This window comes from Passer domesticus, chromosome Z (assembly GCF_036417665.1).
Source record: "Passer domesticus isolate bPasDom1 chromosome Z, bPasDom1.hap1, whole genome shotgun sequence".
NCBI lineage: Eukaryota > Metazoa > Chordata > Aves > Passeriformes > Passeridae > Passer > Passer domesticus.
The window spans coordinates 21,044,353-21,066,765 of record NC_087512.1 but is presented as its reverse complement, the minus strand read 5'-3'; the positions used below and the strand labels follow the sequence as shown (position 1 = coordinate 21,066,765).

The 22,413-nt window shown below is 40.6% G+C and overlaps 1 protein-coding gene and 1 long non-coding RNA gene across 4 annotated transcripts in view; both read right to left on the bottom strand.

Moving 5' to 3' along the window:
- Positions 1–17,944, bottom strand: part of KIF2A (kinesin family member 2A) — a 59,677-nt gene extending 41,733 nt beyond the window's left edge. For 2 of the 3 annotated variants that reach the window (XM_064404433.1, XM_064404435.1), the window contains exon 1: positions 17,674–17,944. In XM_064404433.1, the coding sequence (XP_064260503.1) occupies positions 17,674–17,737 (64 nt within the window). In that variant the 5' untranslated portion in view covers positions 17,738–17,944. The remainder of the gene's footprint in view (positions 1–17,673) is intronic. The other variant, XM_064404434.1, reaches the window with a different exon arrangement.
- A 271-nt stretch (positions 17,945–18,215) lies between these two features.
- On the bottom strand, positions 18,216–18,734 carry LOC135291055 (uncharacterized). The gene is made up of 2 exons (XR_010353920.1): positions 18,622–18,734; positions 18,216–18,478 (listed from the first exon to the last, which is right to left on the bottom strand). It is a non-coding gene; the product is annotated as an uncharacterized LOC135291055 (long non-coding RNA).
- Positions 18,735–22,413: the final 3,679 nt, after the last annotated feature.

Genomic DNA, 22,413 nt, shown 5'->3' with positions numbered 1-22,413 from the left:
CCTACAATACTTCTGAAGCAAGTTCTTAAATACTAAAAATTACATATAATTTAATTAAATACATATCTTAATATTTATTTTTGTGTGTCATCCCTAGCTGCTACCAACTCATTTTGTTGCATTATCTAAATCATCACAGCAATACTCAAGTCCTTCATACAACACATATGTTACAACCACATCTTATCATCTCTGTAAACATATACAACGTAACAGACAGGGATTTTGAGAACAGAAAGTAATATTACCCAAATCAAGTTTCCCACTTCTGCCTGTATGTTCCAGCTCTGAATTAAAATCCAACTTAATCCTTGTCCTTACATAAAAACCTACCAAACTCAGAAATAGCCCAAGTGAGGTATGTAGGTAATTTCTGTGCAAGTACCAATCAAATATGGTGCTTTAGAAAAACAGAGTTCACAGATATTACTGACAGTCCACAAAGAAATGAGGAGGGAAGAAATAAACAACACAAAGACACGTGACTGAGCTGCATATAACATTTAGCTTCAAAATACAAACAGTACATTTAATGTTCCTCGTACAGCAAACAGGACATAAGTGGTTTGGTTTCCCATCTATCCAACACTAACAAGGCCCTCCACTCTGAACCAATAAATCACAACTGACTGTGTTCAGCCTAGCAGAACTTGTTAGCTATCCATACCAAAGCACCTCCCCTAAAAAACTTAGCAAGAGCTGCATCCCCACATTGCTGTTATGGGTTTTGCTTCTCTAATAATTTTCTATCTCATCATGGTGTGATTTGGTGGGGTTTTCTGCTGACATTTCGTTTTGCAGGCTGATCTCTGAAGTTTCCCTTTACATTCAAAACAAGTTTTCTGTGGTTTCCCCAGTTACAAGAACACTTTGGTTTTTAATTCCCTTCAAGGCAGGTCCAGTCTTTTTTGGGGGCAAGATGTTATTACCCTTTTAAGCAGATTTCAAAGGGCATTATTTTGTATTAAAAATCTCTGCTTATAACATCTTGCCTTTATTTGCTTTCAGAAGCTTTAACTGCCAGTGAAATCAATGGCAGTAATACCAGGTTTCACAACAGGTTTTCAATAGCATCTGACCATGGTGGCACTGGGAAGTTTACACTACATATTGCCTCTGGAGGTGCCAGTGTCAGAGAGGAACGTGTTACTAAACAGGATACATGTTACTAAGGCAGCTGAATTCATATCAAAGTGTCCCATTATTATGCCAACAGATGCACTGATACCTTGATACTTTCCATCAAGTTTTCTCAGCTGTACCATGCCAGTCATCCTATCATTTTTAAGAGTAGGTGAGCTCTCAGCTTACTAACTTACCCACAGAAAAAATTATTTGCAGGAAGTGCCTTTGAGTCATATGCAATACATGCTCTTGTAAGTCCCCTAGAAAATTTTCAATAAACTGAAAACATTTCATTTTTAAATGTTTGAAAACTAGCACTTTGGTGTCAATATATACCAATTTTTTAAAGATTTAATGTGTGTTCACAGTCATTTAGTAAGTACTCCATGCTCTCCTTTATGGCTTATACAAACACACCTGTACAAGCACTATCTTGACCTGTTTCAGTCTTTGAAGAGTATCTGCTTTTCCAACACCATCAACCTAGAGAAGAAATATCCCAGAGAAGCTCCAGATCACTTTCTACAGGAGCACTCATTCCCAAATAACATCAGTTCTGAAATGGCACTTACTTTTCCTCTCGGCACTTCACAGTGTCCACACTTACTTTGTGACTAGCTAGAATATGAAAGTTTTACACCCATCATTTATATTTTATGATTTCCTAATCTGTAGCAATAGGATTTTCACTTTGTGCTACTTTTACCCCAGTTGTTTTGCTCTACACCTCTGTCATAGATGAATAATGCAATGGTTGACTCTCACAATTAAAGGGCAAATACTAAGCATGTGTTAAGAGAAGTTTTGTAAATGTATAGTTATGTTTCCCCCCTGCCCCCGCAGTGTTATCACAGGATGGCCTGGGTAGTTGGGGCATTTGGGAGGGTAGGCTTGTTACTATGGCAAAACCTGGCCTGCAATCAAGATGTAAGAAAGTGATCACCACTGGACAGAGAGGAAGGAGCCAATAGACAAGACTTTGGGAGGGGCTAAAGGGTTAAAGGGCAGAACATCCACTGTGGGATAAGCACATGGTGATACAATCCTTTGCTCCCGGTGCTGTATTATCTTCTCTATTCAGTCTTCTGTTGTATTTTTTATATGGTTGTAATCATCCTTCTAAATTTTTTGAAAGTATAATTTCTCACACGTCTTAATGTTCTGGCACAACATACATCTTCAGATACATGATAATCACACCCTAGTGAAGTAATGAAGCTTCCCAAAAGCAGTGCTACTTTCTCTGTTATGACCAGGAATTAATAACTTTAACATATGGGAAAAACTAGCCAGCCAGTCCCAAAACTGATCCCCGGAGTTATGTTGTTAGTTAAAAATTACTATGTGCACTATCATCACCTATCTTAAGCACCTTACCTTTCTTGTGTTAAACTTCATCTCAATAATTTTTCATACTCTACTAAACAGTTTATTAAATTCAGAGAAACTTATGGCTTACCTTCACAAAATAGTCAATACTGGCAGTGCTGCATAAAGTCCCTCCTACCCTGATGCTCTGGCAGGGCCAAACTCAGGTCATCACACACTCAGCTCCAGGATTCAACATCATGTTAACCTGCTTCATCTCTATCACACTAGTTTGGGACACAGAGCCTATAAGCACTTCAGTATCTGTCCTCCACAGTTTGCTACTAATTCTAGTCAAGGTACTGTACATTCCTGTATGAATGATTTGATTTGATTAGTAATTTTTGCATTTACTTTAGTGCAAGATCAAGCAGAATGAGCTGTAATCTCCTCTGAAATTGATATTAAGATGATTACAAGATGCTCCATGGCCTAAAATCTTTTTATTCACTTATGCTGGTTTTGTTGTTGGGGTACCACAATGGTCTTTCTCTTTGTAGAGAGGGGAAGGAACTCAGACAAGGATCCAGCATTTGCTGTCAAGGTAGATTGTGTCACGGTCTTAACTGAAGCATGGCATAACCCACGACCAACATCTTAATTCTCAAGCATCAGGCAGTACTAGGATGTAAAAGAAAATGTCCTGAAAATCCCTTCTGTGCCTTTCTTTCAGAGCACACTGTGGGCTGAAAACCTCAGACAACTGGTATGGGGTTGGTTCATGTTCACAGCTGCCTGAACCAGCATCTTTCATAGCATATTGCTCAGATGTACAGCACTTTAGTGCTCAGCTTAGGTCCCTCAGCTGTGCCTGTGGTAGCAAGTACCACACTACTGCAACAGGCACAGAGAGGTCTGCAGAGCAAAGCTGGTGGTGCTTGGGATCAGCCATTCATACTGTTGCACAGGACTGGTCCAGCACCACGGCCTGAATACCCTTTGCCAGAGTGCATCATGCACCTATCTTGCACATACCCTCCAGTTACATTTCATCCAAAATGAATTTTGTATCAACTAAAGCACAGCAAAAGGAAGTAAATATGATCAGAAGATATGTGTCCAAAGTCCATTTACTGTATGAACTGAATCCTTGTTACAGATGCACCTGATCCCAAATGGTATCTATATGGATACATATAGAGTATCAAGACCTCTTAATTCACCTTGACCTACACAAAAATGAGAAAACTGCATTGCAATCTCCTACAATGATGCCTTTAAGAGCACATCTGTGCACATGCACAAGAATATGAAAGTGTGATGCTTACTAAAATAAAAGACTGTCCAAGCAGTGACAGACAAAATAATGTAATTCATGCCTCTCCTCAAGAATCAGACACAGGAGTTCAGGTTTTCTGTAGGAGGCAGGTCATCTGGCTCACTCCAGATGGAAGCCTGGAAGTGAACTAGTACATGGGCATTGTGAATTATCATGGTACCAGGACACTAGACTAATATGAGGTGCAAGATAAACTCACAACCAAAACAGTGCAAATTGTGAAATATTTTAATCCTCTGTACAAGGAGATTGCATGCAAACAAGTAATGAAGTAGGGCATCAGGAAAGAGAAGCATAATTTTCTTTTATTATATAGGCCTTTCACAACATTAGCTACAAACTTACAGAACATCTTGAGCCTGGCGTTTAGTAGCACTACATTACACTGAATTTGCCATCTGATCCTTTGACAAGACAACTTTTTGGGTAGTTAGATGACTCCAAAAGAGTCATCCCAAATATACCAAAGTGGCAGATGAGCTTCAACACTGTTGGGATATAGGATTTGTTTTCTTTCTCTAAAGGAATTTTCTCCCATTTTTGTTGCTAAGAAACAATAACGATCAGTACTTAAGAGAGACAAAAGAAGTAAGAGGGGCGGAGATACTGCGGGAATTGGGCTGGGCGAAAGGGACTAGGCACAGCTCCCAGGTGTCTTGCTCCCTTGGCCTCGGAGGGGGACAGCCGAGCTGCAGGAACTCGCTGCCGCTGCAACAGCCCAGCCCTGCCCTGCTTCTTGTGCTGTGGGTGAGGCTTTGAACATGAGAGCAGACACTGAACTCGGACGTTATTGGCACCCTGCCTCACTGAAAATAAAGGATCCTTCACCATCTGCTGGGGTGCCTCAGGGGAAAACCCGCGATTCCCAAGCCCCTTCCGCCTGCCAGGAACCCTCTCCCGGCCCTGCTCGGGAGCCAGGCTGCCTCTAACCAGGTTCCCCGCGACTGCTCCCAGTTTTTCGCTACACTGTAGCCACACAACCCTTGCCTGCCGCGATGCCCTGTGGTCCCAGCTCAAGCTGAGGAGTTTCTGCGGCCTCTTGTTTGCTGCCCAGGGTGAGCCCGCCCTGTGTTCCAGTCACCGCTCCCAGGTTCCTGCTGCAGCTCCTTTCGCTCTCCGGATGGGCACTGGGACAGGCTGCCGCTGGGGCTTTGTAAAGGAAGCCCCTCGCCATCCCCTCCGCCGCCCGCGGGCGCCATTCCGGCGTGAGGGAGACGCGAGCCGCGGCCCCGCGCCCCTGCCCCGCCGGGGCCCGCAGCGCCCCTGCCGGCGGCGAGCGGAACTGCACCCGAGGGGAGCGCGCTCCGGGCGCTCCTCTGGCCTTTCTGTTATGGTTCGCTGCTGCTGCCTTTGGCGTTTTTTTGCCTTGTTATACATACACGCACTAGTAAAGAACTGTTACTCCTTTTCTCATCTCTTTGCCTGAAAGCCCCTTAATTTCAAAGTTATAAAATTTCAGAGGAAAGGGAGACTCCTGCTTTTCTTAGCAGGAAGGGAGGCTCCTGCTTTCCTTAGCAGACACTTGTCTTTCAAGGCAAGACAAATGTTAAAGGAAAGATAACACATCCACAGAAAACAAATCTTATTTACAGCTTTATAATGCTTAATCTGGAACTAGAAGTTACAACTCTCTCAAAGCATCCTTGCCTAACATGCACTGCAATGACAAAAAAAAAAAAAAAAAAGAAAAAAAAAAAAGCTGTTGAAACTTAAAATCAAGTATCCTTTTCAAAATATAAATAAGACTTGGGTACATCCACATCTCAAGTACTATGGCACACCACAAAAAATATGTAGTGGCATTACAGGAGGTTAAGGGAAGGACAACTAAGAAAACCAAGAGAAAGAGGATATTAAGCAGGTAAAGAACACTGAAAGTGGACTTGGTTGTGCTTTACATCATAAAGGACAAAATGAGTGAAAACTATTATTGACCAAATGCTGCAACACTAAAGCTGGGAGTTGTTTCTTAAGGCATAGGTCACAGAGAGATAGATGAAAGTGGTAGTGTATTTTTCTAAGCAGAAAGCAGGGAACTTCTTGATCTTATGTCTGCAAGAGTCAGGCAATATTACTAAGTCTAGTCAAAAAGGTATTCAATAAATCCACAGACAACTGGTCTATAAACAGCTAGAACTAGGGAAAGTTGTACTTCTAACATCCTAGATATAATTCTAGGATAGTGGGGGAAGACAAACACTTTGGAAAGAGACAAGGCTGATGTGCTTCCCTAAATAACCCCTAGCTGCTGAGCTAGATGAAGCAACCATCTGATTCACTAGTGTACTTCATACAGAAGTGGTGAGCTTACTGCAATACCATAAGTAGTAAGGAGACTGAAGAACCCCCCCCAAAAGCAAAAATACTTCAGAAGATTTTAAAAAACCCCAGCTTTCTCCAATTTCAACAAGTCTTATAAGGAGAGAAGGGAAAAGTTTTCATTCACCATTCATAAACTAAATATTTGGTCACATATTCACAAAGCAATATCCCTTTTAAAGTGTAAAAAATCCCAAAATGAAATAATAATTATCTACCAATTTCCAAAACTCCTGCCAAGTTTTCCAGCACCTGCTAGTCCCTCCCACAGCCCATACCAACCACCTCCAGTTCTCAAATTTAAGAAAGATTAAGCAACATTTGCAAACTTTATTCAAATGAAAACAAGACATCAATGTATAACAGGATCATATTTTCTGTCCTCTAGCAAATTTTTCTTTTACTGAAGCTGCATAAATGAAGATTTCCATTCAATTCCTGATAACAACATTTCTACCTGTCCCATGAATCATAACTTGTAAACACTTTCAGGAATAATTCAGTATCTTACATATTTGTGGATTTTTAATAGCTTTGTAAAACTGAATATAATTTGACATATTTTTGGGCATTTAGTCTTCTTTGGAGACCACTGAACAATTTTTCAGGCAGCTTCTATAAACTTGTAAAACTACTTCTTGAAGTTACTCTCCGAATACTTCATATATTTTTTCAGATCCAGACGCTCTGGTGTTCAGGATAAATTTCATTACATTTCGGACATGTAAGCAAACTTAGATTCAGCTCAGGTATCTCCTGGTATGGCACTGACTCGGATAGTTCTCTTTCTTCCTAGCAGCCAGAATACTGCTGTGCTTTTGACATAGTAAGAGAATAATGCTGATAACACACTCGTGCTTTGGCTGTTACTAGTTAGTGCTTACCTCAAATCAAGGACATATTAATGTCCCACGCTCTGCCAGTGAGTGCACAAAAGTCTGGGAGGAAGCATAACCAGGAGAGTTGACCTGAACTTGCTAAAGGGATACGCTTTATTTTTACAATAGCATGTAGGAATAGGACTAGGGTAACAGCCTTTGACTCATAGAGAGTAGGTTTAGATTGGATACTGGATACAAAAATTCTTTGTTGTGAGGGTGGTAAGGCACTGGAAATGGTTGTTGAGAGAAGCTGCGAATGCCAGATCCCTGGAAGCTTTCAAAGCCAGACTGGACAGGACTCTGAGCAACCAGGTATAGTGCAAGACCCATAGCAGAAGTAATGAGATGCTGGTAGAGGGTAATTTTTTGGGTCCTTTTCAACCCAAATCATTCTATGATCCTGTCACTCCATATGTAGACCAGTATATAAACTGGGGCAAGTTGGCTGGGAGGGTCCAATTTGCTGCACAGCGACAAGCTGCATATTGGTTGGCAGGTGGTGAGACCTTGTTCTGTGCATCACTTCCCTTTTTTGGCATTTTGTTTCTCTCTTTCCTATTGTTCTCCCTTTCCATTACAATTATGTTACTAATTTTACCACTACTATTATTATTATTATTATTATTATTAAATCATTAAACTGCTCTTTTTTCAACCTACAGGTTTTAACTTTTTTTTTTTTTTCCTAATTCTCCTCCCCATCCCACCAGGGGTGGAGGTGTGTGGACTGAACAAACAGCTCAGTGGTACTTAGTTGCTGGCTGGTATTAAACCTAGACAGTCTTTCAAACTGCATTTGGGTTTAGTGGTCATTGAAATTTGTTTAGTAACAGGATTTAAGGTTGTGGTGGATTAAAATAATTTGGTGAATATCATCTGCAAAAGATTGATGTGACTTGGCCAGTCTTCTCCCTCTCTTTCCCCCTTTTTCATTTTGTTTACTGTTTGAATAAATGGCCAAGACCTCCTTTTGAGGGTATTCTCTACTTTCTCTGAAGCTAACTATACCTGCCTAACAGCAACAGCTTCCTGCATCACACAGAAAATTTTTCACAGCACCTTCTACAGATATTTTCAAAATGGTACCCTTTGTTTTTCATGACCCATCCCACCAAACAGTTTGTTGTTTGTTGGAGCTTTTTTCCCCTTTACTTCACAAAATTATATTCAGTAAGAACATGTACCATTACTTAAATCATTACAGAGCTGCCAACTGTTGCTCCAGTTCAAAAGTGAGAAGACTTCATTCTCATTCAAGTTTAAAGCTTTTATTTTAGCTTAACAAGGTTCTAAAAGGTCAAACCAACAAGAAAACTTTAAGTAGTATTTTAATTCTTCTGTGTATGATGAAATCTTATCATAACTTAAAAATCATCTAATCTGGTTGTGATTACAATATTGACATTATTAATCACCACCTGAATTCCTATTGTACTAAAATGCCAAAATGTACATTGAAGTTCAAATAACAAAAATACAGAAGTGCAAGAAAACATAACCCAAAGTGGAATTTGAAATTTTGAGTAATCAAAAACCTAAGTGTTCATGTGCTTTTCAAGCTGAATTTACTTTCACTGCCCTCTTCCTACAGGTAGAGATCCTCATTAGCACATCACTATGCATTTCTGCATCTCTATAAATGAAAAACTGCTACAGATCAGCTGTGCAAACATTTCGATAGATAGCTGGAAATACCCCTCAAACTCCATACGTAGTTTAGCCACAGAATAGAAGTAATATATTTTAGTGACTGCAAAATGTGCAGCCCTGTACTGTAGTATTGCATTTTATTTAAATGGTATGCTCTGTCTCACCCCTCCAAAATGTATGATATATCCCAAGCCTGTGGTCCTGCCCTGAACCATCCTGTATCTGTAATCCCATTGGCACAAATCTGATTCCGCTCCCACTTTCAGTCTGCCTCTTAAACTGTGGCAGCATCTCTCTCTTAGCCTTTTCCCCGCTCTTAGCTTTTTCCCCTCTTAGCCTTCCTACGCTCTTGTCCCTTCCCTCCCCTAGGCTCTCCCCCTCCTTCCCCCTCTCCCTTCTCCCTCAGTAACCATGCTGTTCCCGGGGATGGGACCCCAAATAAACTCCCATCTAATCAGCACCCTCAGAAGCCGTGTGGAGTCTCCTTGCCTGCCGGCTGCTGCCAGCGAACTCACGGCCTGGGGGGCCCTCCGGGGACTCCCCGGGGTGCCCCCCCAATACGAACCACGTCACTGTACAACAAAATTTCTACAGCCAAACTCTGCAAGGGCACAAGTATGCGGCACACCACACTTCTAAAGAGAAAGTTTTAGACAAAGCCCACTGTCCTTCTCCCTCCACCCATACATCCAGTGTGCTCATCCACTGAAGGCAAATACAAAATTCTGTAATTAACTAACTAGAAAAGACAAAAAATACACTTCTGACACCTGATTACACAAATCTAGAAGTGCCTGATGAGAGTCAAGAGAACATCAAGCTTAGATAACTTGGCACAGCTTCAATGAGATTTCTGGTAACTTGAAAGTAAATAACATTCCACTAGGTGAACAGAATTACCACATACTCCCAAAAATGAAAACAAAGTGAAAGACTTTTTGTTACCTACAAGTTACTTTGTTACTGATTGGGATTGTCCAATTAGTTTCAAATGGTGCTGGTGTTACATCAGTGGCAGAAAATGCAGCAGACTGTCCCCTTTAGAAGCCTGGGAAACCCAAAAGCAGCTTATGCCTGATGGAACAAGAACTGCAACTAAATAAAAACTAAGCTACTCTGAAAGCCTGTTTATTTGAATACAGCAACATAAAAAATCTACTACCATATTCAAGCCTCTAAAGCAATAAAATCCCTCATCCATCTTTCAAGAGTGAAAATACAGGATCAGATCCAGTGTTGCTAAACAAGATCCAATTTTAAAAAAGGCAAGAGGAAAAAACTTGATCAAGTGGCTTACTTAAATTTAATTGGTAAGTCCCACTTTTGAAAACCATTATTAAAAGTTTTGGTTAGACACAGTTTTAAAGAGTTGTCTTTAAGAGCCATTACCTACTCCTTTTAAGCAATTCTAAAATTAACTTGGGATCCTAGCAACAAGAAGCAACTGAATTTAGACAGTAATAGTAGAGTTATCAGAAGTCTTCTAAGCATGTGCTGTTCATGTAAATGGTTCAGTGCACTACACACATTAAAAAAAGCACACAAGCACAGTCTGATAAATTCATACTTTTATGAAGGAAAGGTAAATCTAATGCATTTTACACAGCATTACTGCCTTTTGTCTAACAAATGCAAAACCTAGTTTTATATATTTAGCAATGACCAAATTCAAATGCAGCAAAATTAGCTCTGCAAAACACTTTTTAATGAGGAAATGGTAATGCCATCTTTGTAACACCCTCCCTGAGAACTACACGTGGCAGCACCATTTCCCTGGAGCAATTACCAGGCACGGAGAAGCCAGGCACAAGAGACCCAACATCGAGCCCCCTCTTCTACCTCCACAGGGGGCTCCATGTCAGGAAAGCATTTAACAATACTAGATTAATTCACTGACTTCTAGCAAATCAATGGTATGTGAATGTTCTAAGGTCAAAATTGACCTTATCATGATTCCTTTTGGGGACATGAACAAAGCATGTTTCCAGGTTATCAGACACAGGCAACACTGTCTCATGGCTAAACACTTAATACAGAATTCAAGGATCGACAGAAGTCGAAGGTGTAGGAAAATCATGACAATCGCACATCTATAGATGTATTTGGAACACAACAGAAAATACAAACTGTTTCATTCTTTAAATGAAAATTTTAAAATATTGTATCCACAAGAAATATAAAACTGTAAACATTTTTAGGAAAGGAACTTGAGCAGAAAAAGAAAACAGCACATGTGCCCATACATACACAATGGGTTAGAGGACACAGCGGTTTCAGACAACCTATATCTAAACAACATATCTAAATCACAGTTTTAGTTCCCTGCCCTTCCTTCTTTATTTCCCTACAAGGCATCTAAACTAAAAGTTAACCCCAGCACAGCAGGCAGAGAAAAGCAGTCTAAAGTTAAACATCCTATTAGTCAAAACTAACTGTAGCTAACTTAATTATGAAAAGCATCTAACAGTCTTACATAAGTAGGGAAACATCTGCCCAAACACAAGAAAAATTGCTCCAAACACTGTAGCTAGGAATATCTGGTTTTATGACTGTTTTCAGTCCATTACAGAGAGAGATATAAATAAAACCTCAAATACCAAGTCACAGTAAAACCTAAAGGTTTGGAATGTACAACCACAAGCACATGTTTTAAAAGGTTGTTAGAAGGATCTTCAAAAACATAAAAAGACTTCTGAAAAAACATGAGTTGTAAATATGGAAAACACACACAAGATTTCAAGGATGAAAAAGAACTGTTCTTATATCTGAAAGCTCTTTTGTGTTTTTGAAATAGATGAAGAGATATAACAGAGAATGTATTGCAGCTACACAAAAATCTATCCTACATCTGGGAATACACACTGAAAGCATATACACCTCTAAACAGTTTTATCTATGCTAGAGAGGCATAATGAAAAATTTACTATTAAAATCCAGTGTCCTCTTAAAAACGTCTCAGTTTTAAATCACAAACACCATCATGCCTGACCATGTATTATATTTCGCATATATTCTCACTACTGGACAATGTAATGACAGCTTAGTAGTTCTTATTGTGAACTTCTATATTTTACTTCTTGTATCACATTAGAAATTTAAATTAATTCTGAAGTTAACAAAAACCTTTAATGCATCAAAAGTAACTGAATTCTTTTCCTCTACGGAATACACACAATGTGAATAATTATAGGGAACACACTTTAGTGGTCACCATGGGTTGACTACAGCATTCTCCTCCTGATCCCAAATCCTGTCATACAGTATGGTGAAGAAGACAAGATAACCCAACAAAATATAAGACAGGAAGAAAAGTTGGGAAAAAAATTCCACTTTATAATATAAGCAGTAAATGTTTATAAACGAAGAACCTAAACACTAACAGAGCAATGAAGTTAATTTACTCCATTCTGTTATTTATTTCTCAAACACAAAAAAAACCCAAAAACATAGAAGCACACTTCACAAGTCAACACAATAAATATGCTACAGATTTTGTGCTCCAAGAAAAAAGCTCACCTAATAAATACTTCATACTTTTTTCTCTACCTTGTTCCACAGTAAGTGGATATATGAAAAAAACTCAAAAAGGCTAGTTTGTTTCCTAGAGTAAATAGAAAGAGATACTTTTGCAATGACATGAACTCTTCAATCAAGCATGACTTCTTCCCCATGATTTATTGGTCTTGCCCCACCTTAACAAGAGGAAAAGTGATGTTTGTTGCCATAGCAGCACAGCGAAGTCTTCCATTCATGAAGCTATAAGAAGCTTGAGCTATATGAGCAACAGTAGGCCCAGGCAACAGGCCATCAGAGAGCACGGGTGCGCAGAAAAGTAACTTTACCTATTAAATAAAGAACAGATTCCCCCATAACGTGATTACATGCAATACAAGCTGTGTGATCCTAGCTCCCATATACAGCTCTAAAGACATTTGTGCCAGTAAATAATGATGTATTAAACACATGGAACAAAGATGAGAAAATTCTCTGAAGAATAGTACTCAGCTCTTGTTATTCATCTTGCAAAAAAGCTATTTCCACAAAATACAGAAGGTCTACATAAATATCTGAGAATCTGTGAGTTACATTGAAAATTCATGGCTTAATGAAAGCTGAACACATAAAAAGTGATTCCACAAAGGAGACAGAAAATTTAACATATCCTCCTGGTCAATTTTTCTGAGGGAAAAATCTCAAAAAAATTGGATGCAACAATGAGAACCTACACCGGATAAGCCTAAATGATGGACCCATTAGCTGGACCAGCAACAGCAGACTTGAAACCATGGGTGTATTCTGGGTATTATGGAGCCACAAAGACACATTGTATCTGTAGAGCTTACATAGGGATTAGGTAATTCAGTCAAATGATTTGAATGTGGTAACAAAAACCTTAATCATAGGGAACAAATAGATGTATGTCACCAAAGGAAAGAGTAAAAACACATTACCATTTAAATCTATCCTCAAGAGCTTGTAAAATAGGATGACTACCCAAACCTGAACAGAAATTTTATAGCATCATTAAACCTTCTCTCCTGCTATAAAATGACACTTGCTGCTGGGAGTTGTACATGAAGGTACAAGACTACCCAGAACACAGAGGATGCTACCAAACTCTCAACTCTGAGAAACATGAATTTCACAGAAGCTGGGTTTTAAAGAAACAATGTATAGCCCAGATTGTTGCTAAAATGTAGTCCCATTTGTGTCTGAAGGTGAAAACAGTTACCAATATGTTTTAGAAGACTAAGGAGAAAGAAGCTCCCAATAGGTTTTTGGACTGAATGGATTATCCCCTACCACAACCAGTTCCAGCCGCTCCAGACACAAATGAAGAAAATTCTTAAGCAGACAATTAAAAACATCATAGCCACGGGCAAGAATTCTTCCTACCTCACATCAGTAAGAGGTTATTTAAACTCAGGAAAAAAAGAGAAATTATTTACAGTTCCTGGTGTACTTTTTTCAGTTTTTATTATAAAACTAGATATTCCTACCATCCTTCTTAAATTCTGCTATGCTTCTCTGGTAACAATCTTCATGAGATAACTGTACGTAGTCCTTTCTTCTTTTGACAATTTCAAATTTTCCTTTTCAAACACTGACAGCTCTCCTATTCTTGTATTATGAAAAACATGGGCATAAAGTCATAATCTTACTTTTTTACACCATTTGATGGTTAATCTTTAAAAATTCAGGATTTTTCCTTTCCTGAAAGTTCAGTCAAATCTTAAGTCAGTCTCCTAATTACAAGAGTGTCCCTTCCCCTCATGCCTGTATGTTATTTCTGACACAGTGAAGTCAGAATTGTATTTGCCTCTCCCTCTCCCCGATCCCACTGATCATCAAAATGAGCAAATATATAATTAATTTCTCTGCCTTTCTAGGTAATATTTCAGATATGCAAAGACAGAACAGGAACAGTCTGAGGAGAAAATGGACAGAAAAAGAAAAGAAAATTAATCAACCTACTAAAGGGATGCAGAGCAGAAGTGATTTATCTTTTTTCAGCAAAAGACTGCATTTATGGAGAAAAAAATGTGAAAGACTCTTTCTACAAATACATATATATGTCTTTGTCACCATTAATGGCATAATGCACAGGAAATGTAGATACAGGTGTAAGTTTACAAAAAAAGCAGCAGGCTATTATGTGTGTAAAGGGAATTTATCAACAGAAAAATGCCTATCTTTAGACCTCAACAAGGGACATCTTCTGGACAGGATCAATACCATGAGTCTGGCAGGTACCTTCTGGTTTCCTACTACCTGCCCTAAGTTTCCATGTGAAAAGGCACATTTTTCAAATGTGGAAATGCAGTCCATTCTTAGCAATTTGCAAAATAAAGCAAAGTCATTCTTCCCCATTTCCAAGACAGACTAGTCATATTTCAAGCAATATGCATAAATTAAACCAAGCAGTAAATTTCAGTATCAGAAGTTATTATAAAAACCTGAACTAGGTGACCACTTAGTACCTCTTCTGATACATGAACATAACTAGTTATTCCAGTTGTAACTGAAAATACTATCTACAGCTGTAGGTAACAGTTATAAGGATGTTTACCCACTGAGAAAAAAACAGCAAGCAGCTCTGCAACATCAGCTCTTGAAAATGCAGGGATTTATCCAAACTGGTTTTCATGTGGTTTTGGCCATGACTTCTAACAATGCCCTTCTTTTGTACAACACTCCTTTTCTATTCAGTCCTACAATAAATCTCTCACTTCAGGCTAATTAGAACTTGTCAAAATGACAGAATATGGGACTTACTTTTTCCAGAATGTTCTGGTCTCACTTGTAACAATCACATTTCACCAAAAAAAATGCATTTCTTTTAGCTTTCCTTTTTACTTAAGGAAAAATAGTCCTCTGGATTCAATAAAACTCTGTATTCAGAAAAGAATGTTTAAGATTATTGGCAGATAGATGAAAAAACCCACACAATTTTTCAGTGACGCCATTAACTAAGTAAAACTATTCTTCTCTGGATTCAGTAAACAAAGAGATAAGTAAGAAAAACTTGAAGAATTACTATCTCTACTTCTCAAAACAATATTTAGTTTTAAGAAAGGACTTGCTATAGACATGAAAATATTTAAAAAGACAAGCCCATATCAACACATTCTCCAAAAGTTTTCTAAACAGTTTTAATGGTGCTTTCTCAGTCAACAGCAGCTGGTACGATTCTTCCTAGGATACAGCTCTGGGGAGAGCAGATCCAGAAGATCACATGTAGAGACTTCCATGTCATCCTGACTAAAACTATGTATATTTGGCAACATACTGATACTGCTGGGGTCACAGACCCCTCTGTAAACTATTGGAACACACTAATTGTGCAGAAAACTAGCACATCCAAAAGTTTTCTACTGGGTTTAGTTAACCAAATCATCAATTAATGTATTAAATAATCAGAAGAAAAAATCATTAGACACACTGGATGGGGGAGAGCCTGTAGGAACAATTCAGCTGACAGAGGGAAAGCAGCAAGATGCTCATCTTGTCATCAGCAACAAGACCGATTTCCACTGCTGTGGAACCGCAGCTGAGGTTAGAAAACTGCCTTCCACGAAGTAACGCAATCTAGTGCTGGCTGTCCTTCTGTATCTCCCTCAAAATGATTTTTTCCACATACCTAGGACAGTTTCTCCTACAGTTTAATGGGAAGAGAATGACACTTAGCTGCAGTAGCCTGAGCCAGAACAGGACATTTCTTCCAGTCCCAAAGAAAAACAAGGACATGCCACAATAACTAGGACCTGCCACTTAATTATGACACTGCAATCTTACTCACACATGGACCAATTTAACACAAATTCTCAAAACACTAGAGTTTGAGCAACTGCTGTGAAGACATCCCCCTAGTCCATATTACTGATGAGTAATATACTTAATGTGCTGCATCACCTTTTTCAGTGATACAGCAAAATACATAAACCACTAATAGCAATGAAAATAAGTATTATTATATGTGAGAGTTACCAAAATCACAACTGATATTACAAGATGTGTAGAACCCTACCGAGCAGAAAACAAGAGCAGCAAAGCATTTTCATGCCTAATTTCCAAAGGCATACAAACCAATGGTGATATTTCTTAGGAGTTCACACAGACATCAGAAAAAGGTTTTCAAGATGCTAGGCTTTCTGAAATCCCAGATCCCCCAGAGATGCACAGGAGTTACGAAAATAATTGCCAGACCAATCAGATTCTTCACATGGCGAACAGGGCATTGGCACAAATGGAGGGGTTGGGTGCCATCCCATGTCCAGCCAACACCAACCATTATTTTTACTGTAGGGCTGAATTGCAGCATGGAACACAAGAAAGACAAGCTGAATAAGACTTGTTGGCTGTTTTTTTCCTGCTCGTGACAGAGCCATGCTAGCTTCAGAGCCTTGGACCTCCACATTTCTCCTCCCTTAGAAACATCTGCTTACTCTTTAGCAAGCTTCTAGATCCCAGGGGAAAAAAGGACAAAAACCAAAAAAACCCCACCAAAAATCAAAACCACACAGCAGCAACAACAACAAAACCTTTCCAGAAAATCCCAGCAGAACCCCACCCCAGTTTAGCAGGTTTCAGAGATCTCAGAGAGGCTGAGAACAGATTACATATTCCCACTCAAATCCAAGAGCTGAAGTCATGAGCGACCTGCCATTGATTCAGTCAATTTCCCATGTCAGCTGTCTCCTAACAGACAGACCATTGAATTTGATATTGGAAGGGACTTTTGCAGATCATCAACCCCTCTGCCAAAGCAGGGTCACCTACAGCAGGTGACACAAGAACATGTCCTGGTGGGCTTTGAGTACCTCCAGAGACAAATATGAAGAGTTAGCACCCTAAACCTGTCACACACGCCTCCTTGATTCACATGTAATTTCAGATAGCATCACACATCCTCCCACCAGGAGAAGCTGGGCAAGACGAGAAACACTGGATCCCCAACGGAGAAATTACAACTCACGGGCATAAATAGCAAGTACTCTTCCTACATTTTAATCACAAAGAACATCTGAAAATAATAACATCATGCTTTCTGCCAAGTGATGGAAATGTCCAAAGGCATTCCTGTCAGGGCATTACCGTTGTGTCATTTTTCTGAGCACCGGAGCAGATAAGAAGTTATCTCTTTCAAAAGAAAGGCCTTTCCTCCCTTCCTCCCTCCCTGTCTCCATCACCTCATCCCCTCCCCGAAGGCCCTCCTACCTCCCTGCCAAAAGCTCCTCGGCTCCCCTCCCACCGACCCACGTCCGAAACCCCACCCCAGCCCCCAGCCCAGGCCACCCCGCCCGTCTCGGTGCCCGCCCCAGCGGCGGGCGCCCCTCGGGCCCCCCCGGCCCCGCCCGGGCTCCCCTGACAACCGCAGCGCGCGCCGGGCGCGGCCCCGCCCCGGCCCCGCGCACACAATGGGCCCCGGCGCGCGCGGCCCCGCCCGCGCCCCGCGCCCCGCGCGCGCGGCACCGCCCGGCCGGGATGCGGGGAACGGGGGGGGAAGGGGGGGGGGGTGTCCGCAGCCACCGCCCCCCGCGGCCCGCTCACCATCGCTGCGCTTGATCTCCACGTAGATCCCTATCTGGATCTTGCCGAAGTTGGCCGCTGCCATCGCTTCATGGGGCGCACGGGGGAGATCGGAGGCGTTGCCGGCCGGCCACACCGCGGAGAGGGAGGGAAGGCCGTGCACGGCAGAGGCAGCGGCGGCCCTGGGCGGGCGCGACGGGCGGCCGGGGAGGAGGAGGCGGGCAGCGGAGAAAAGGCGCCGGCCGGATACAACAGGCGCTGCGGGCGCTGCTGCGCCTGCGCGGCCTCCGCGGCGTCACGGCGGCACCGGCTCGCGGGAGGGGGCGGGGGCGCCGCGCGGCCGCGGCCCGCGCGCACCGCCCCTGGCCCCGCCCCTCGCCGCGGGCGCGCGCAGGGGGCGCGGGCGCCCCGCGAGGCGGCGGGCGGGGCCGGGCCGGGCCGCAGTGCCGGCTGCGCTGTGGGGCTGGGCCCGGCCTGCCGCACACACACACACGGAACACAGAGCACGCAGAGCACACACACTCCCCTGCAGCGCCAGATGGTGGCCGAGCTGCTCCGGAGCCTTAATGTTGTAATAGCTTTATCTACCTGCTGCCCGCTCATGCGGCTCCCATGTGCACAGGAGGGCAGCTTAGGAGCCGTCGTCCTGCTCCGCAGCCTGCCAGCAGCTCTTGTGTCCAAGGAAGGCACTTGGTGTGGTTTCTGGGGATGTGCTGTGCAGGGATAACAGCTGGACTAGATAATCCTAGTGGATCTCTTCCAACTCAGAATATTTCCTTAATCTATGAAGGTCATGCCGTCAACTGCATCCATCCATTTTGCGAGCCTACAGGGAAGCCAGAGTGGGGCTCTTTGTCAGGAAGTGTAGTGCTAGGACAAGGAATAATGGGTACAAATTGATATAGGGGAAATTTAGGTTAGATGTTAGAAAGAACTTCTGTGGGAGTGGTGAGACACTGGAACAGTTACCCAGGGAGGGTGTAGGTGATGTCCCAACCCAGGCAGTGATCAAGGCCATGTTGACTAAGGCCTTGAGCCTTAGTATTGTATTGACCTGGTATTGTGAGATGTGTCTCTGCCCGGTGGAAGAGGGTTTGGAACCAGATGTTCTTTAAGGTCCATCCCAACCCCTTAACGTTCTATGATTCTATGACCTTTGCCTCATGTCCTGTGTCTTTATACAGCTTAAATAAAAATAAAACACTGTTCCTGTTCCACATTTCCCTATTGTGACTTCATCCCAGGCAGGCCACTGTATTGCACATTGCCCTCAGGTTTCTCCTCCAAGGGTGGTTCCTGATGTGATGAATCCACCACTTGTTTAAAATTGTCCTTCCTGCACAGCTTCTGGTGACCTTGAGCAGCATCACAATAAACTCCCTAATTACTTGCCAAGCAAAAGCTAGTCTAGTAAAAATAATCCCCCAATCCACACATAAACTGGTTATATGGAATGACAGCTAACACCCTGCCACACCACTGAGTGCTGTGCCCTCCCAGCCAGCCTGTCACTCTTGCCCCACCTCCCTGCCTTCCCTGTCCATTCCGTACTGAAATCAGTATCATACCCAGAAAGTCAGAGTCAAGAAAGCAGGGCTCCCAATTCCTACAACCTTTGTACATGTAGAGTAGCAGCTGTCGTGGCACAGCTTTCCCCCACCACACTACGGTCTCAGAAATGCTCATTAGGACTTGATGAACGGCACCTGAGCTAAGCTGCTCTTGAGCTTATCAGAAACACTGTCTGCTCTCAGGAACTTACCTTCTAATGAGCTCCTGTGTTTCAATCAGTAAGCTTGGAAACTTATTTTTATTGCCTGAAAAACAACGTAAGTCAAACAACATTTTTGTCACTGAACCTTCAAGGAAAGTTACAGGCTTGAATTTTGGCCAGGATGGAGAATTGCTGTCTCTAAAATTCATTCTCCTTGTGACCCAGTGCACAGTGGTCGTGAGACCCTTGCTATTCGCCTGCACTGCTTTATTTATGATTAGCTTGTTTTAACCCTACCTCATGGTTTTAGAGGTTTGAGGCGGCTCATTTGAAGTAGTTAAATAAGAAATGAGATACTATTTTTCATATTATTTGCTCTGTGTACTCCATAAATGTTAACATATGAGTGGTAAACTGTATATGCTTTTCTGGAAAGTTACTTGACTCTTGTCGTTGCAGAAAGAGAGGACTACTTTTACAAACAAATCATCCCATTGCGAAAACAAAAGTGTACCCTAGAAAAATATACACAACCTTAAGTGTTTACAAAATCAGGTTCGACTCTAAATTAAAATAGGTATTTTTTGTTATTGTCATGAAATACACAGAGAAGCATTCATAGAGCAAGTCAGCAAAGCCCAGAAAACTTCTTGTTTGTGGCTAGAAAATGAACAGTGCTAATAGTAAATAAATTCAAAATATTTAAAACACATGACCAAGCATGCTAGTAAGTTTTTTTAAGAAATCAAAGATTCCTAACTGATTAGGGTTTTGTAAGAATGTATTATTTTAATTTTTTTTAAGAAAAGCTTGCAAAACTTTCTCTTGAATACTGGGTCTTACCTAGTATTCTAAATATATATCTCTTCAAAATTTTCATTAATATATATTCAATTCAATTTTAAAGAGAAGAATAAAGTTTTGAGTTCCAAAATCTAGTCACGCATTTTTAATTGAGGTACAGGAAAATTTTGTTGTATAGAATATAGCATTTTATTGGCTCTCAATATAAAATTACTCAGATCAGTTTTTAGAAAGCATATTCATGGTTTCTAAAGTAATGTTTACAGAATTCCAAGAGCTGTATAAGTCTAATTTTTATGCATTAAGAGCATCAGTACATATTGCTCTTGCCAATACAGCAAAATAATACTGAAGCTTTGGCGTTCAGTTCAAAACTTTGACTGCTGTTAGATTAGTCATCCAAAATACTGGAAAATGATCATGCACTAGTTATGTTTCAACAGTTAGCAGGAATTCTTTGGTCTTCAATAAACACTAGCATCTGTTTGCATTTCACACAGACACAATCATATTAATTAAAAAATAAAATTTACTGTATTTCAATATAAAACTTGAGTTATTAGTATGAGTCTGCATGCTACTTAACTTAGAAATAATTTATTATTAAGTATTTTAACTGTTTCACAGCACTAGTGAACAAATAGGATTAATCCCCGTACACATTTATAATCATACTGATGTGAAATTACTTCTTTTTAAAGCTCAAATCTGGAAATATATTTCTGTTTCCATTAATGCATCTGGTATCAAATGTGTAAACAGGGCAGCCAACAGTCAGGTTAAAGGAACATGTGATCCCTTGTAAGATTAACAAAGTAAGCCAACATATCTGTTATATAGAAACAAATTTTAAAAGGAGACATTATACAACTATATCCTGTCAGGTCATCGTGAGACCCTTTTACAAAAAAAATGCAAATTTAGTAATAATAGATTATTTTTTTTCACTTAAGGATCAGAAAATATGCAAGAAGAGCCTGAATTAATTTGACGTCCCCATTTCCCACTTAGACTGATAGACTCGTCTTGCCCACTTCAATACCTTGGTGAAAACAGTTCAGCTGAGCTGTCTTTCAGATCTCGTCCTATTCTTTTTGCCTTTTAAGCATCTCTTCATCTGTATTGTATCCCTGTTTAAAGCTACCCCCTGATGGACACAGCACTTCCTGAGGAATTGCACTATACAAGAGTGTCAGAAAGTAATAAAAAAAGAATGGCCTTACTTGAAGATAAAATACTTTAATGTGTTTCCCACTGCATTACTATATATAAAAATCTGATTTTGATGTAACTACCTCTGAATAATGAACTATTGTCATTATTGTAATTATATTAATAATTAATTAATATATTATAACTATTGTATTATATTAATAATTTTTCGTAGCTGCCTTATCTGAGAGTCAAAATGTTTTCAACTGGACACTCAAAGTTTAATAATTTACCTTTTATCTTCCAGACATGCATTCTAGATTCCATTGATTTAAATGTCTACAAATCTGCCTGTAATCCTCAACAAGTTAGCAGATGACTCATTGGAATAGCAATGCTTTGGGGATTGTAATTAACTACTTGTATATTAGAAATAACATGGATGATTAGATTTTCAGATTTAAACAAATACGTCTAAGCATAATAGCTTTCTTTCTCTGTGTGGAGAATATAGGTGCTGAAACCCTTGCTGTAAAGCTCAAACATGCCTGTCATGTGTCTAATTTAATAGAGCTGTCAGTAAGCTACTCAGGATCACTATCTCTGCTCTTGCAGGCACCATCACTCCACATGTGCAAAGGCCAACACTCCTCAAGTTTTAGTACAATTCTACTGGCTTCAATGGTCAGCCAAAAGTGTAGACAAAAGTAATCACTGAGCAAATCTGTCCCCAAAGCAAATGCAACTATAGAAATAAAATTGTTATTTCTCTTACTGCATTATTATTCCAGATTGAGCTGCACTCTAAAGAGCTGCTGCATGCATAAAATCAGAGCATTGCTGGGTAGATAAAGGAGTCAAGTGAAAAGAGTGTGACTGTATTTCAATCCTTTCAAACCAGGAGACATGAGAGAAGCAAAGTGCTTTTGAGAAAAGCACTCCTCCCTCTCTTACCATGCCCTTCGCTCCAGCTCTGCATTTGTAGTAATGGTGGCAACATCTTTTGCTCCTCCCTGTATTTATAGCTATTTCTGCGTTTGGTGGGATTAGTTATATGTCCTTAAGGTGAAAAAGGCAGTCCAAAAGTCAGA